The 15,284-nt window shown below is 40.3% G+C and overlaps 1 protein-coding gene across 4 annotated transcripts in view; it reads left to right on the top strand.

The window, feature by feature from the left end:
* Scrn1 (secernin 1) overlaps positions 1-15,284 on the top strand; it is a 57,908-nt gene that overhangs the window by 17,963 nt on the left and 24,661 nt on the right. For 2 of the 4 annotated variants that reach the window (XM_063240102.1, XM_063240097.1), the window contains 2 exons: positions 2,955-3,114; positions 13,496-13,677. In XM_063240102.1, the coding sequence (XP_063096172.1) occupies positions 2,956-3,114; positions 13,496-13,677 (341 nt within the window). In that variant the 5' untranslated portion in view covers position 2,955. The remainder of the gene's footprint in view (positions 1-2,954; positions 3,115-13,495; positions 13,678-15,284) is intronic. The other 2 variants (XM_063240109.1, XM_063240115.1) reach the window with 1 other exon arrangement.

Genomic DNA, 15,284 nt, shown 5'->3' with positions numbered 1-15,284 from the left:
GGGGGAGGAAGAGAAGTCCTGTTTCATAAATGAGGCTGAGATTTATCTGTGTCTGCCAGCCCAGTTTCACTTGCCAGCAATTCTCTATAAAACCAATAATTCCAAGAATCCTCTGTGAAACCATTTTATAATGTAGTTATTCTAAGTCTTTCTTGTACATAGAAATTCTTTGTCTCTCTCTACCCGGAAGTCTGCAAATTAAGCAGTTTTTATGGACATGGGGAAGAAAGAACTGGAGTTTCTTTTTTTTTTTTTTTTTCCCCTGATTTTTCTTTCTCATAGAAAGAGAATGTTTTTGGGAGCTAGGAGAGAATTATTTTCAGAGTTGTAAGGTCCCCTCATTTTTCTGCACCCTGTGGAAGGACCTGCTGTAAGTAAATATTTCAGCAGCTCAGGGTAGGGATGCCCTTGCAAGCGTGATGTGGCATGGGCAGAAATGGCATGATAGTCCCTCACAGGGATGTATCTAAGCATCAAACATTGCTGACTGCAGTTTGATAACTGCTGTGGGTATGAATGAGGCAAGTCAGTTTTGATTGTCTTGGTTGGCTCAAACTTTGAGAGGCTAATTTAATGTCAGACCCCACAGTATCATTTATGTAGCCTCCATCATTTGTAAGATATGTTCTCTAGCATCATTTTAGTTGATACTTACGGGAAACCTGTGGGCTGAGACAAGACATTTGCAAGAGGAAACACAGGCTCAGGGAAGTAAAGTGACTTGCCTAAAGTCACAGTTTGTAGCTGGTGGAGCTAAGTTTTTGAATCTCAGTCTAGTGAATACTTTTCTGAGCACAGTGCTTTACTTCTCACATTTTAAACTTGGCATAAAACACATTTGTTCTGCATAATTCATGACACAAATACAATAGTTCAACAGATGTGTTTGTTGAGTGGCTATAATGCAGGGGATTAAAGAGGGGACTTCTGTAGTTGGGTGGCATAGGCCATGCCCTCAGGGAGCTTTCTTTGAAACAGTATATTTTCAAGCAATAAATGTACAATATTCTAGAACAAACTTGATGTGTTAAAGCCTGTGGGTACTGAGTAAATGACCGAGTCCTTTAGCTATGTCTTCCCAAAGCAAGCAGTTTTGAATCAGAGCCTAAACACTGTGCACAAAAACTGAGGAAAGGACATTCAGACAGGGTTGACGGTTAGAAAAGAGAGTTGTAGAGAGTAGAGAGTCCCCTGTGGAATACTAAAAAACTAGAAAAGAACATGCGTTTATAATTAGTCGCAAATGTACTGTACATAAGACATTATGTAGAACTGAGTCTACATGACATGCAAAATAGACCTGATTACTGCTCTCAGATTGATAGTTTTGATGCAGCGAGCAGAGAAATGAATGGTTATGTGGAGCATGCACAGTAGCTTTTGGGGTACAGAGGAACCGAAAAAGGCCTGTGTACTGGAGTTGTCAAAGTGGGGGTTGGGGGTGAGATAAAGCTGGGAGGGGACACAAGAATGCTCAAACTTTGGTCTTTATTCTAAAAGCTGTAGGTAACCTTTAGAAGCATTTTATGTAGCAGTTACATAAGCAGATTTTCTTTTGAAAAAGATAACATTGGCTGCAACACAGAGGATATTTGGAGAGGGAATGATAGAGGTTTTGGAGCAATCCCTGAAGAGGCTGCTGTGTGGACCAGGGTAGAGGTGATGTATCTTGGTGCAGAGTGGTGGCATTGGGGATGGGGGGAAGTGGCTAGTTTCCATAGAGATTTAGGAGACCAAATCTGTGGAACTTAGTGACATGTTGGGTACTGGAGAAACAGATGGCAGAGATAGTTCCTCAGCCCCAGTTGCTTCAACAGGATAGATAGGGAACTGACCTTTGAAATAGGATGGATCCTTGCAAAGGGACCCAGTTTGGGGAAAAGGATAAAATCAACTTTGTACATCAGGGAAGCACTTGAATCCATCCAGAGCTCAAATTGAGAACTGAACGCAAATTAAATGTGCTCAATGGATGAGGGGAACTCAGAAAAAAAAGAGCATTAAATAAGAAAAGAAGGATTAAAGAGTAAGGACGCATGATTGCCATTTAGAAGAGAACAAGCCAGCCCAGGAGTCACTGGAGATGTGGGAGGAAACTTGAAATGTGCTTGAGTGTTATGTTATTGAGGCAGAATAAAAAAAAATTTTTTTTAAAGGTGACATCTTTATTTCTAAATTAATTTCCTCATCACACCCTAGGATCTCTTAGGTGGTGGCCATATATCTGTTGATCCAAGGTACCTGTGTAATGCAGTGTTACAAAGTGCGGTGGCTATGGTATCTGGGTGTCCTGTATCCTCAGGTTGTGCATCTGTGGATTCAGCCAGTTTAGGATGAAAAAATACAGTCTTTGTAGTGGGAGGGGTGGAAGTGCATTTGTGCTGAATGTGTGAACATATATAGACTTTTTTCTTGCCATTATTCCTTAAACAGTACAGTACATAATTTATATAGCACTTGTATTAGGTATTAGAAATAATTTAGTGTTCAGGAAGATGTGTGAAGGTTATATGCAAATACATTTCATATAAAGGACTGAGCATCTGTAGATTTAGTGTTTGTAAAGGGTTCTGTAACTGATCCCTGCAAATACCAAAGGACTCTGGAATATTTATTCATGTGACAGATTGCAGTGTGAGTGTGTGTGTGTCTTTTGCTTGGAACAATAATCTCCTTTCCTTTCTCCTACATCACTGCACTTTTGCCTGCCACTGGGGTTTGTTGCAAATCTGAGCTCATTTAATTCCGCTGAGTACCAAACAGTATCTGCTCTCTGCACTCTGAAACTCAACGGCAGGCTCCCCAGCTTCCTGTGCCAGCTGGGATCCTTTAATGAGCTCACCACACAGCTCACTAGGAGAGGTCATTGAGCTGCTGAAACATATTTGAGTATCTCACTTTTGGCATGCTCTTTGTCAGGCCTCTTCCCATTCTCTCTGCCTTTTTCTTTTTAGGATGTCAGTGGCTCCTCCAAGTTACTGTTTTGTGGCCTTCCCGCCACGTGCGAAGGATGGTTTGGTGGTGTTTGGGAAAAATTCAGCCCGGCCCAGAGATGAAGTTCAGGAGGTTGTGTATTTCTCAGCTGCTGATCATGAACCTGAGAGCAAAGTTGAGGTAAGTTACGCTTTGCAGTCTCTCCTTTCATTTGTGCCTGTTCTTTTTGTTTTGTTGTCTCCAGCCACCCCACTTCCTTCTTGGAAGCTAGAGTACTTGTCAGATTGTCAGATTGTTTCTGCTGATTCCGGTTCTATTCGGATTTGCTCATAGCCTAACCCTAAGAACAAGGTGCATGGGGGGGGGGGCGGGATTCTATGTTCCTTATGGTTTTCCTTTTATAATTTAGCTAAAATATTTACATGCTTCCAAAGTCAAGCCTATAAAATGAGATATAATTAATAAAAGAAGTCTAATTCCTATTTGTGCCTCCTTTACTCCTTTTTTTTTCTTCTATAGGGACATGTTTTGGAAGTTTTGAAATTTATCTCTTCATTTAAAAATTTACAAATATATGTAATATATTACATATAAATATGCTTTCCTCTTTGCTTAGATTAACAGTAGCATATTGCATCTACTGTTCACCATTTTGCTTTTTTCAGTTAAAATTCTGTCTGTGATCAGGGAATTCAGCATATTTAGTTGTTCTTCACTTCTCATTTAGGGCTGCAGTGTTACACTCTGTGAATGTGCCACAGTGTAATCAGCCACGTAATGCTGCTGGACATTTGGGTTGTTTTCCTGTCTTTTGCTATTATAAATAGTGCTGAAGTGAATGATAGCCTTGAGCATCTTTCATAGTGTCTGGTCTTGTTTTTATGTATTGTGATCATATTAAATGTATCCATTTATTCTTATTTTGAATGCTGTAAAAATATCAGTGTTTGTTAGTGTTTGGTGGGGGATAGATTCCCTGAAATTACTGGGCCACAAAGTAAATAAATATCTAATTTTGTTAAATATAGTCAAATTTCCTCCCATATGAGAGCTATCATATTGCATTTCCACTAACAATGTAGAAAATGCCTATTTCACTGTATTCCTAGTCTGTTGCCAGATTTTCATGATGGGTATCTTAGATTAATTTTATATTCTGCCATTTTACTAAATTCTTTTGTAGATTATGTTAGCTTTTATCACTGATTCTCTTGACATTGGTTTTCATGCATCTTTTTATACCACCTGCAAATGGAGATACAGTACTTTGATTCTTCTTACATCTCTAACTGTTTTCTTGTCTGATTGCTTTGGCTTGTGTCTTAGATGAAACATCAAAGAGTAGGGAAATTGTAGGTGTCTTTGTCCTTGATATGAGTTGGGCTGCTTGTAGTACTCCCTTCTTAGGAAAGATGTTCCCTTAGGGCTGACCCTTATTTTGTTTTATCATGTCAAAAATAACATGAATTTCTATTTTGAGTGTTTTAATAATGAGAACTCAGGAGTAGGTACTAAACTTTGTTGAAGGTCTTTTCATTGTGCAAATATTACCCTATTTTTTCTCTTTATTTGGTAAACTACGCCATGTTTGCATTCATGGAACAACCTTGTTGGTAATGATGTGTCTAAGTGTGTGTGTGTGTGTGTGTCTGAACAGTGGTTTGTACAAGGATAAAGAGAAGAATCTGGAGAAAAATTTGGAACAGGTGAATGAACAAGCTCTTTCCTTTCCTCTTCTCTTGGTGTTCTATGTGGAGTTTTTCTGGTTGTCATGTTTGGTTCTAAATAAGTATTTTTCCCTGCATATAATACTTTGTTTTCTTTTCTGCATCTGAAATCGCTATTCATTTTCAGTCTTTTAAAAGCACAAATCAGCAGTAAAGAGCACAGAACTCCATGGGAGCTGCTTATGTGAGATGAATTTGACAAAGCATTCAAGTGAACAGGCAAGGTTGAGGTGACTTAGCAGGGGCCCTCTGTGGATGGCAGCACACTGTCCCTCACAGGGCTTTTCCAGAGCCATTTGTCTCTCATGTTGAGCCACCAGCAGTCCAACCCCTGAAATTCTGTGGGCCTTTCGTTTTCTATAGGTGAAAGTACTAGATCTTCTGGCAAACTTTTTAGGTTTCAGCCAGTGACTCAAAAATGCAAATGTTTGAATCTGAATGTTTTTTCCTTTTCTCAGAACAGAGTGGAAACTGTATGGATGAAATTTGCTTGGTTTGAGTTGTTCTTGACATTCTCTCTCTGTCTTCTCTGGCTATTTCTGCCTCTGCTCCCAGACATATAAACTGAAATAATACTTTGCTTTTCACACAAGCAAAGTATTCCCCAAAGATAGCTCACCAAATGTCATCCTACATATACTTCTTAAAATTGAAGGGCATGTCCCGGAGAGGGAGGTTCTAATCCATGTCCTTTGCCCCACCAGGTACTTCCGTGTTTACTCTGACCATGTGGAAGTGATGCTATATGACCTCTAGGATGGGTCATAAAAGGATATAGTTTCTGCTTGTGTGTCTGTCTGTTTCCTTGGATTCTAACTCTGGGGACTCAACCATCCATCATGCTTGGAGGACACCAATTAGACCACATACCAAGTCCACACAGCAGGTACCATATGGAGAAGACTAAGGTCCCTGTTGACTGTTTTTGGCACCTCCTGGAAAGGTGAATGAAAGACCATCCAGGCCAGGCACTGGAATGGACACACACTTTCCTTACTGTTTGTGGTCCACATGCCTAGGCTTTCCAACCCACGAGCATAAGAAGTAGTTGTTTTATTTATCCTGCTAAATTTTAGGAGTAATTTGTTAAGAAACCATAGTATCTATAACTTCATATATAAGCTATTCATAGTTATGTCTGAAAAAGTTTGTTTTCTTTCTTTTTCCTTTTCCTTTTTGTTTTTTGAGCAATAGGTTATATAACTCTTGGTATTTTACTTTCATGGTTGCAATCATTTTAGGAAATAGACTAGATTCCTTTTATTGGTTAATCTATGGTACATTATTACTGAAGTGCTCTATAGGTTAAATCGTGACCCTTTACATAAAGAGGTGCAGTTTAATATATAACATAATTAGTCTCCAGGACAGCCCTGACTTCTTTCCTGAGTTCTATGCTTGGGTTTTGAGGTTTTGAGCTGCCTCTGTACATATCCACATGCATATTCTGCAGGTAAAATAACCTCCCAGGACAAAAGCCATATTTAGTCTCTCTATCTCATTTGTTCTTGTTGCTCTTAAGAGTACCATTGTCTGCTACAGAATTTACACTGGAAACCGGGGAAAACATTAAACTCCATTTTTGCACATTTCTGGATGCCCAGGGACAGTGTCACTGAGCCTTGTTACTGTCTGTCCTGTATCCCCATTTCTGCTCCATGGTCCCAATCTCATTTCAGCTGGCTCCGTCCTCCTTTGTCTGTAATCTTATTGGTCCCTGGTCTATGTTTCCAGTGTCTTTCTCCATGCAGAGAGTATCAGAATTTTCTTTCCAGAACACAGCTCTATCACTGTCTTATTGAAAAATGTTTGGTTTATTTACAGGCTGAGTCCAGTATGATTTGTATGCTGTTCACAACTGTTCTCAACTGGCACCCCGCTCACTTTTTTTCTTTTTTAAATAAGTAGGCTAAAAAAAGAACAGTTTAATACTTGCAGAAATATGGATAGAAAGTACTGAGAGTTCTCATCTACCCCCTCGTTCTGCCTTCCAGTCTGCCCCTTATTAACCTCTTGAATTAGTCTGGTACACTTATTACAATTGATGAGCTGATGTAAATACATTTTTATTAACTGAATTTGTGGCTTACTCTCTGTGTTGTATATTCTGTGGGTTTCAATGCGAACACACATATAATAACATGTACCCACCATGATAGTATCACAGAAATACTTTTGCTGCCCTAAAATGCTTCTGTGCACCTCTATTCATCCCTTTCCTCAACTTCTGATCTTTCTACTGTCTCCATGTTTTGCCTTTTCAAATGTGTACTTGGAGTCATATGTGTGTAGCCTTTTCAGATTGGCTGCTTTTGCTTAGCAGTATGGAAATTTCTTCCATGACCTTGTGAGGCTTGATAATGTGTATCTTTTTATTATTAACAACCCATTGTAGGGATTACCACAGTTTATTTCTCCATTCACCTACTGAAGAATGTTTTGGTTGCTTCCAAGGTTTGGCAATTTATGAATAAAGCTACTATAAGTATTCATGTGTGTTTTTTTTGTGTAAACATGTTTCAACTTACTTACTTTTTTATGTAAATTTACATTTTGAATAGATAATACAGTAATGTTAAGACATCCTCCTTCTTCATTCCTGCCCACCTGAATTCCCATTGTCTGTATGTTTTTTTATTAGTTTCTTGCTCATCCCTCCAGTAACTATGCAAATGCAAAAAGCAAAACAAAAGACAACTATGACTACCTAGCCTTACTTTCTCACTTTTTTTCTATGAAAGCAGCATATATGACCCACAATTATTATTGTGTAACTTTCCCAAAACCTAACACTTTCCTTAGCATACACATTTTCTTTTCTTTTAAGCTTTAAGGAGTGAGAGCTTCCAGTAAAAACCTACTTAGTCCTCATCTACTCCGTGATATTTTAAGCTCTTGTATCTTCAGACTCCAGCGCTGAGGCCCCAGGAACTCATTTCCTGAGGATAACCACATGAAAGGTCATCCTGATTGCTCTTGCCCACTCACGATTCCAGCTGGTCCACCCTCCTAGGCTGCCTTCCCTCCACCTGGTCCACTCACCAACCTGCTCTTCATCCTCTCATCAGTCAGCCCCATCCTCCCATCACCTACCATGTATCAAATTCGCTTACTCAAGTCCAGACAAATAAGAAATAAGATCCTTCAGCACAGAGTTCTGAAATTATGCCGCACCTTTTTGTTCAGCCGCACAGTTGCAAAGACATCTTAATTTTATATTCTTTAGTGTTTCTCTTGTGGATTCTGAGTTTTTAACAATTTCTTTATGAGTTGCAGAGTAGGGTGGGTTGCAGAGTAGGGTGGGTAAATATGTATCTCTTTTTGAAAACTCTTTCCTCTCCAAGGGTATCATTGAACTTATTTTGACTTTACTCCAAGTGAAGTTCCTCCCTCTGGGTAGAGGAGAGGTGGAGGAAGTAAACAACTTCCTGGATTATGGTGTGCTCTGCATGTGTGGGTGTATATATACCTGTTTGTGTATGCATGCCCACAGGTATTGTAAGTCTTTTCTTACATGGTTGAAAAACATTGAACCAGTATTAGAATATTGTTTCAGAAAAACAGTGAATTTCAAGTAAACTTACACTACTTATACTGGGTTCCTGAAAATCTTTAGTTTATGGAGACAGGGAAAACTCTGGATAGCAATATTAGGTTTCATACGTAATATTTGAAAGAGTAAGCAGTTATTTGGTATTAAATCTCACTTCCATTCTTTTTCTTTTTTTGAAAGTCAACTTTATGTCTCTTTTACACTGCACACATTGCTATATAGACAAGAGGTTATCTAACTTTCATGATTTGGGGCAAGTTTTTGGAGGACCATTGAACTTTTCGCCACCAATGCAAGTATTTCAAGAAGAACAGAAGATTTAGAATTAGTGATGACTTGATAGCACTGTGAGAAAAGTTGTTCAGATGGAGGCTGTATTTGTAGTATGTGTGATTATGTGGGAAGGGACCTCACTTTTAATTTTGAAGGTTATTTCTTAACAGTGGGAAAATGCAAATCATTCTTGAACCTGACAGTGGAATAGAACTCCATGGCCTCTGTTTTCCTTCTGTTTACTTCTTAGGATTAGGGGCTGTGTGGGATGAGAAGTTCCATTCTCCTTTTATGAGATCTTGGCTGAGCAGAGAGCTTCTGTCCAGCATGTCTCCCTCCCCAAAACCTCTGCCAGACCTCTGGACGCCACATTGCCCAGCCCTAAAGATCTCTTAAAGTTTTAGGCAACTGCAAAGCAGTTCTTCTAAAAGTGTAGTTAACCATGTTGCCCTTTAACCTTGACACCTTTGTTGGTCTTTGCTTAGATTCATGAACCTTCAGGACATACAATCAGTCAAACAGCAGGCAAAATGCTAGGGTAAAACAAAAAAAAAACCAAGCAAAACCCCTTGGTGATCATGAGCAGTGGTGCTTGGAATTGCAAATTTCCTAAAACTAAAGCTGTTTCTCTGACACTTTCCAGTTTCTCTGCCTGTTCTCACTCCCTAAGGAGTTTAGCTCTCATTGACACCTCCCCCAGTGGTTTTCACTGGTGGTGCCAGGGTTGTGTTCACCATCTGTGTACAGTAGGAAGGGCACAATGGTTGCATTTCATTAACTGAAATGTCTATTGTGCGAGTGTCTCTATTCCCCCTGTCACTGGGTGATGTCCAGAAATAGTGTGTGCCGGAACGCGGGTGGCATAGGCACCGGCATGAAGCTGATCTTACTTTTCACTGTTGACCCAATGCCACAAGATAAGAAAGGGTTGGCTCTGTAGGATAATTGGTTTTGTCTTTGTATGTAGGGCCTTTCCAAGGCTTGTTTTTTCTGTCCTCCATTTTGGCTGGTATCTCCCTGCAGACACAATAGAGTGGCAAGGTCAGGAGAGGCAATTCCTTTAAAACCCCGCGAGTCGGCAGTTAGGCAGTGATGACACTTGGAAGTGTGTCTCGTCATGATCCCTCCCTGCTCAGAGCATTCTTGGATGATGTGCTTTGGCACCAGAGGTGGCATTGGCTGCTGGATGTGTCTTATGAAAGTCAGGGCATGAGTAGCCCTGGGGCAGTAATACAAATGCTCATCCTTTCCCCTGCATCTCTTCTAACATCCAGAGTTGACACTCAAACCACTTTTGTAAAGATCCATCTAAGTGCTTAACACTTTTTCTTTTCTAATAGAAATTTAGCTATGGCTTTGACTTGGGGCCCTAAATTGTTTTTGCTGTGCTGAAAGATTTCATGTGCCTTTTGGATACTTGTCTCTGTTGAAACCTTCTCTGCTCATTAATAATGTGGCAATTGTCAAGGTTTGTGAATTTTATTTACCAAAAAACTGCTGTGGAGTTCAGGTTCTAAACGGCCAGCTTTATAATAGCTAATTACATCTTTTTTAAATGTTCCTTATTTTGTGAAATTTGTTACCAAACTGGGATTTTAAATCACCAATGCTGTGAGACTTGTGTGTTCATCCCTTCCCACCCTGCCTCCACCTCAGTGGTCGCCGTGATTAGCAGATTTAAAACACAATGGAGCGGGCCTGAATAGCTGTCACAGAGGGCCCTTGTTAGGCCCAGGCTTCTGCCATTCCTGACAAAGAGGCCACAAGGGGTATGTATTACAGGCTCCCTAAGGTTCCCTTCTTGTGAGAGGGATTTGGCTCTTTAGCTTTCAAGCTGGGGTTTAGGAGGGGCTGATTTGGCCCATCTGGCTACTTGGGGATCCCTACCTTCTGCATCATTCTGAATTTGGCCTGGAAAGTGTCAGGTTGGCTGCATACATTTTGAACTCCCTCAAGGACCATCTGGTCTTTTAAATTCCATGTGCCACGTTTTTATCAGTCAATGCTTACTGAGCCTTTGCAGTTCTGGGCTGCAGTGACATCATCGTGCCTACAGGAGTACAGTGAGGACCTCCCTGGGTTGTGAACATATGCTGGATATCCCCTTTTCTGGTTTTTGTTTTTCTTCTTTTTCAGGTTCTTAGCTCTGGCTGGAACACCTGGATGCCTGGATGCTGGGCTCATTTTTCAATATCAACTTCAATGTCATTGCCTTGCTAAAGCCTCTGGCAATTTAGATGTGTTCTTTCTTCCCTCTGGATTTTTATTCTGTTTCCTTAGACCTTTGTAAACCATCCATCCATCCATTCACCAAAAAACGTTTATTGATGCTTAAACTATTTTCTAGCCTTGAGATATGTCTATTAACTAAACAATAAATATATTTCTCTTCCTTTTGGAGCTTACATGCTAGCTGAGGGTGATGCTACACATAAAAAAGCACAGAAGAAATAATATTTTAGAAGGGATAAATGGAATGAAATAGGAATTAGAAAAGTCAGAACAGGACAGAATTGATTAGAGGAGTGGGCAAAATGCTGTAAGTGAAATGGACAGATCTCAGTGACACTTAAAGGTCATCATGGTAGTTACAGTAATTTGTGTGCACTTCTTTTCCTTAACCAAAGGGCAAGAACTGGCCAACCTCACTACTTTTGTCTGGGTAGCACTTGGCATAAAAATGCCTTCACTATAGTGGGTAATAATCAGTAAAATGAAAGGAAATACATAAAAACAAATTTGAGGACCCATCAATAAAGCCACTCATTATTTTTGCTCTACCTTGTCTTAAAATACTCTTTGATAACTCTATGGTTAGGAAGCTGAAATTCTGTCCTTGTATACTTATTCCCTCAGCAGGGACTAGGTTTTGGAAAGTCTTGATTAATGCCTGTGTTGGTTAGCTTTTCATCTCTATAATATATACTTGAGATAATTAACTTTGAGAAAAGAGTTATTTTGGCTGACAGTTTTGGAAGTTTCAGCCTGTGATTGATTGGCCCCATTGCTTTGGTCTGGTGAGGCAGCTCCTCCTGGCAGGAGCATGTGGCAGAGGAAAGCTGTGTATGTCGGGAGCCAGCAACAAAGGAGAAAGAGGAAGAAGCTGGGGTGTTGCAGTCCCCTTTAGTGCGACACCCCAGTGACCTGAAGACCTCCCAGGAGGCCTCACACCTTAAAGTCTCGACCTCTCTCAAACAGTGCAACTCTGAGGACCAAGGCTTTGTGTAACCCATGGGCTTTTGGGGGCCATTTGACATCTAAACCACAGAATTCCTAAAATAATTTTGTACACAGAAGACTGCAGTTTTAAGATAGAAACTACAGCTTCATTTACAAAAGCACAGAGGAGTTAGTGATTACTATTTTGGCCAACTTTTTGCTCTACAAGAATCATTTTAAAAATAAGTGATTTTTGGCAACTGAATGGGGAAAACATTTTAAAACTATTTTTTTTTAGCAAAAAAAAAAAAAAAGAAAGAAAGAAAGAAAAGAAAAGAAAAGGAAAAAAACCCTGAAGTGTTCCTTGACAGCTTCCAGACTTAGTCTACAGTTTGCCGTGTGTATCAAGTGGCATCACAGTACCCCTGTCAGAGCAAAACCCAATGTAAACTGTGCAGATAAAGAAGTTACCTGACCAGTTTGTGTGCTGCATGGCATTTCAGTTCTTACCTGAGGTTTAGATATTAGGGAGAGTCAGTGCAGACTAATTTTCTTGGCTGATATTGCTGTATTGAATTTTAAAAAAAGGACTGGCATGGTGCACATTGCTAATCACAACTACCCAGGAGGCTGAGGCAGTAAAATTATAAGTCTGAGTACAGCCTGAATTAATTTAGTAATTTAGTCAGACCCTCTTTCAAAATAGAAAGATCTGGAAATGTATTATAGTGCAAAGGCCTTGGGTTCAACCGCTGGTAGTGAAAAACAAAAAAACTCAAAAAGCATATGTCACATGCTCACAGGATGTGGGAGTCAGGAAGGCTCCAGGGTGACCTTGCACTCCAGGCCAGTCCTCTCTTGGGCCACCATGTGGGAAGAGAAAGGAAGGACAAACAGCCCAGGATCGATGTGGTTATCTCTGCCATGGTCCCAAACCTCTTCCTCCTTTCGCCCCAACTCACTTTGACCAGTTTTATTGTTTGTATTTCTGTGTAAGAGTTTGGATAAAGGAAGGGTTCTGAGGTTAAGCATATTTTGGAAGAAATGATTTATTCTCAGGTAACTCCCTCTTTTTCCAGGTAAAGACACAAGAGTCAGGGGAAGCTAACACATGCATACCTAATGATTGGTACTGCAATTGCTACAGCAGTTAGAAATACACTTTCCTGAGACAGTTTCCTTACGTGCCTGCTGTGTTGCCTCAGTGTGAGAATCCAATGGGACAGACAGGAAAGTACCATGCACAAGAGAGTCTACACTTAATGCAACTTCAGCGTCAATGTTATTGTCATTCCCATTCTTTACCACTACTGTGATCACATAGGTCCCAGGAAGCCTTAGGGATCATTGCAGGAGCTCAAGGAACCTCTCTTCTTTAGACAAAGCATCTTCTCTTCTGTCTTCTTTCTACATCAGCTTTATGTCTAAGGTTTCTCTGGAAGCAACAGCTCTGTAGCTTCAAAACAGCTTGAAAACAACTGACCTAACAGGACTTTTGCAAATGAGAATAAACAGCTGTGTTCCTTTAAAATGCGGGTGGTAAGTCAGTGACTGTGGAGATGACCAGCTGCAGAGTGTTCAGGGAAATCATGTGATGAATACCTGGTACAAGGGAGCACAGATGTGGAAGTACTTGAGTGGGCTGGCTTGAACCAGATGGACTGAAGCTCACCATGGAAACCTTTGAGCTGCATTGAGATTTGGGGTGTCTTTTAAAGTTGGATATTCCCAAGGCCTTTGACTTTTTGCCTCTGTAACGCTGTGTAATGGTCTTGTGTAAGTACCAAGATGGAAACTTAAGTTGTACCTGACAGATCCTGGTGTCTTCTTATTTGTCTTCACTTTTTAGTGCACTTACATTTCAATCAACCAAGTTCCGAGGACCCATGCCATAGTGATAAGCAGACCTGCCTGGATGTGGGGGGCAGAAATGGGAGCTAACGAACATGGAGTGTGCATAGCCAATGAAGCCATCAATGCCAGAGAACCGGCCGCTGAGACAGAAGCCTTACTGGGGATGGATCTGGTCAGGTACTACATGGTAATCCTTTTTGAAATAACTGCCCAGAATATATTGAAAATGGGTACAAGATTTATTTCCTCCTAAACTTCATATTTTGTGACATAGTTCTCCTAAAGATGATGTGTACCTTTTGATGGAAACTTTGAGATGATGGGAAAAAGGATTAGATAACAATGGGGTATTATTTAGCAGTAAAAAATCAAATACTGCTCTATGCTACAACCTGGTGACTTTTTTTTTTTTTGAGACAAGACTTCACTGTGTGGTTCAGGTTGGTCTTGGATCCACTGTGTAGCCCAGGCTGGCCTCAACTTTTTTTTTTTTTTTTTTTTTTTTGTCTTTTTCCTTTTTATCGGTACCAGGGATCGAACTCACAACTGCCTGCTTTCAAGGCAGGCGCTTATGCCGCTGAGCTAAACCCCCAGCCCCCTGGCCTCAACTTTGCAGTGATCCTTTTGCCTTAGCTTGTGCCACATTGCCTGGTCCAACATGATGATCTAGAAAACATCCTGAGGGAAAGAAACTAGACACAAAAATCACACATTGTATGCTTCTATATATGTGGAATATACAGAAATGCAAATCCATGGAGGCAGAAAGTAAATTAATGATTGCCTGGAGTTGAGGCTGGGAAGAGGGAGTGGACAGCGATTCCTTAGGGGTGTGGGGTTTCTTTTTGGGGCATTGAAGTGTTCTAAATTCAGATCATGGTGACGGTCGCACAACATTGTGAACAGACTAAACCTCACTGAGCTGTACAGTTTAAATGGGTGAATTTTATTATATTTGAAATATATAAAAGATATATACAAATATGTAAAGGAGATAAAAGAACAGATCACTTTCTTCTCCTTCTGCATCTGTTATATTTTCCTCCTCTCCCTCCCAGACACCATGAACCAGAAACAGCAGGAGGTAGTAGCTGGAGGAGGCAGGAATCTTCATCTGTTTGCTCACCCTTTATCATAAGCCCTGGGAACTATGTGGCTGGCACATGATAGGTGCTGAATAACTGAATTTTGAGTGATGAACTAAAGTAGAGAGTGGGGTAGAACAAAACAATTTGGTGAAATGACTTGTTTTGTTGTTTTACTGAAACAGTGAAATGGAATATTAGCATAACCTAGAACCAGCTTTTAGGGTGCACCAAATTAAATCCCTTCTTGGGGCCAACTTCCCCTTGGTTTTCAATAGAAGATCTTAGTCACGTGTCTTCAGAGAACTCTCCCCAAACTAACTTCCTTGAACAGGAATAGAAGGTTTGACATTGGTTTTGTAGGGAGAAATTGCACATTTAGGCAGAGGCCCGTGTAGCTCACTACTTCTGCCGCTCAGTGTGTGAGCTGGTTGGGACTCCAGCTAGGTGGCATACTGCCTTTGTACCTTCCTTGTGATTCCCGCTTCTCATAAACCTGGTGCAGCTTCCTGAACTGGGGAAAAGGCAGAAAAAGTCTCTCATTTACAACAGTTTTCTCTTGACTAACAGAATAAAATGTAAGATTAACACAAAGTTTTGAATTTATATATATATATATATATATATATTTTTTTTTTTTTAAATCACTACCAGGATCGAACTCATGACCACACGCTTGCAAGGCAGGCGCTTATGCTG

Source organism: Cavia porcellus, unplaced genomic scaffold (assembly GCF_034190915.1).
Source record: "Cavia porcellus strain 051 isolate PalLab524CR breed Dunkin Hartley unplaced genomic scaffold, mCavPor4.1 scaffold_2, whole genome shotgun sequence".
Taxonomy (NCBI): Eukaryota; Metazoa; Chordata; class Mammalia; order Rodentia; family Caviidae; genus Cavia; species Cavia porcellus.
Note: the sequence above shows the minus strand (reverse complement) of the source record. Positions and strands in the feature narration are given on the sequence as shown.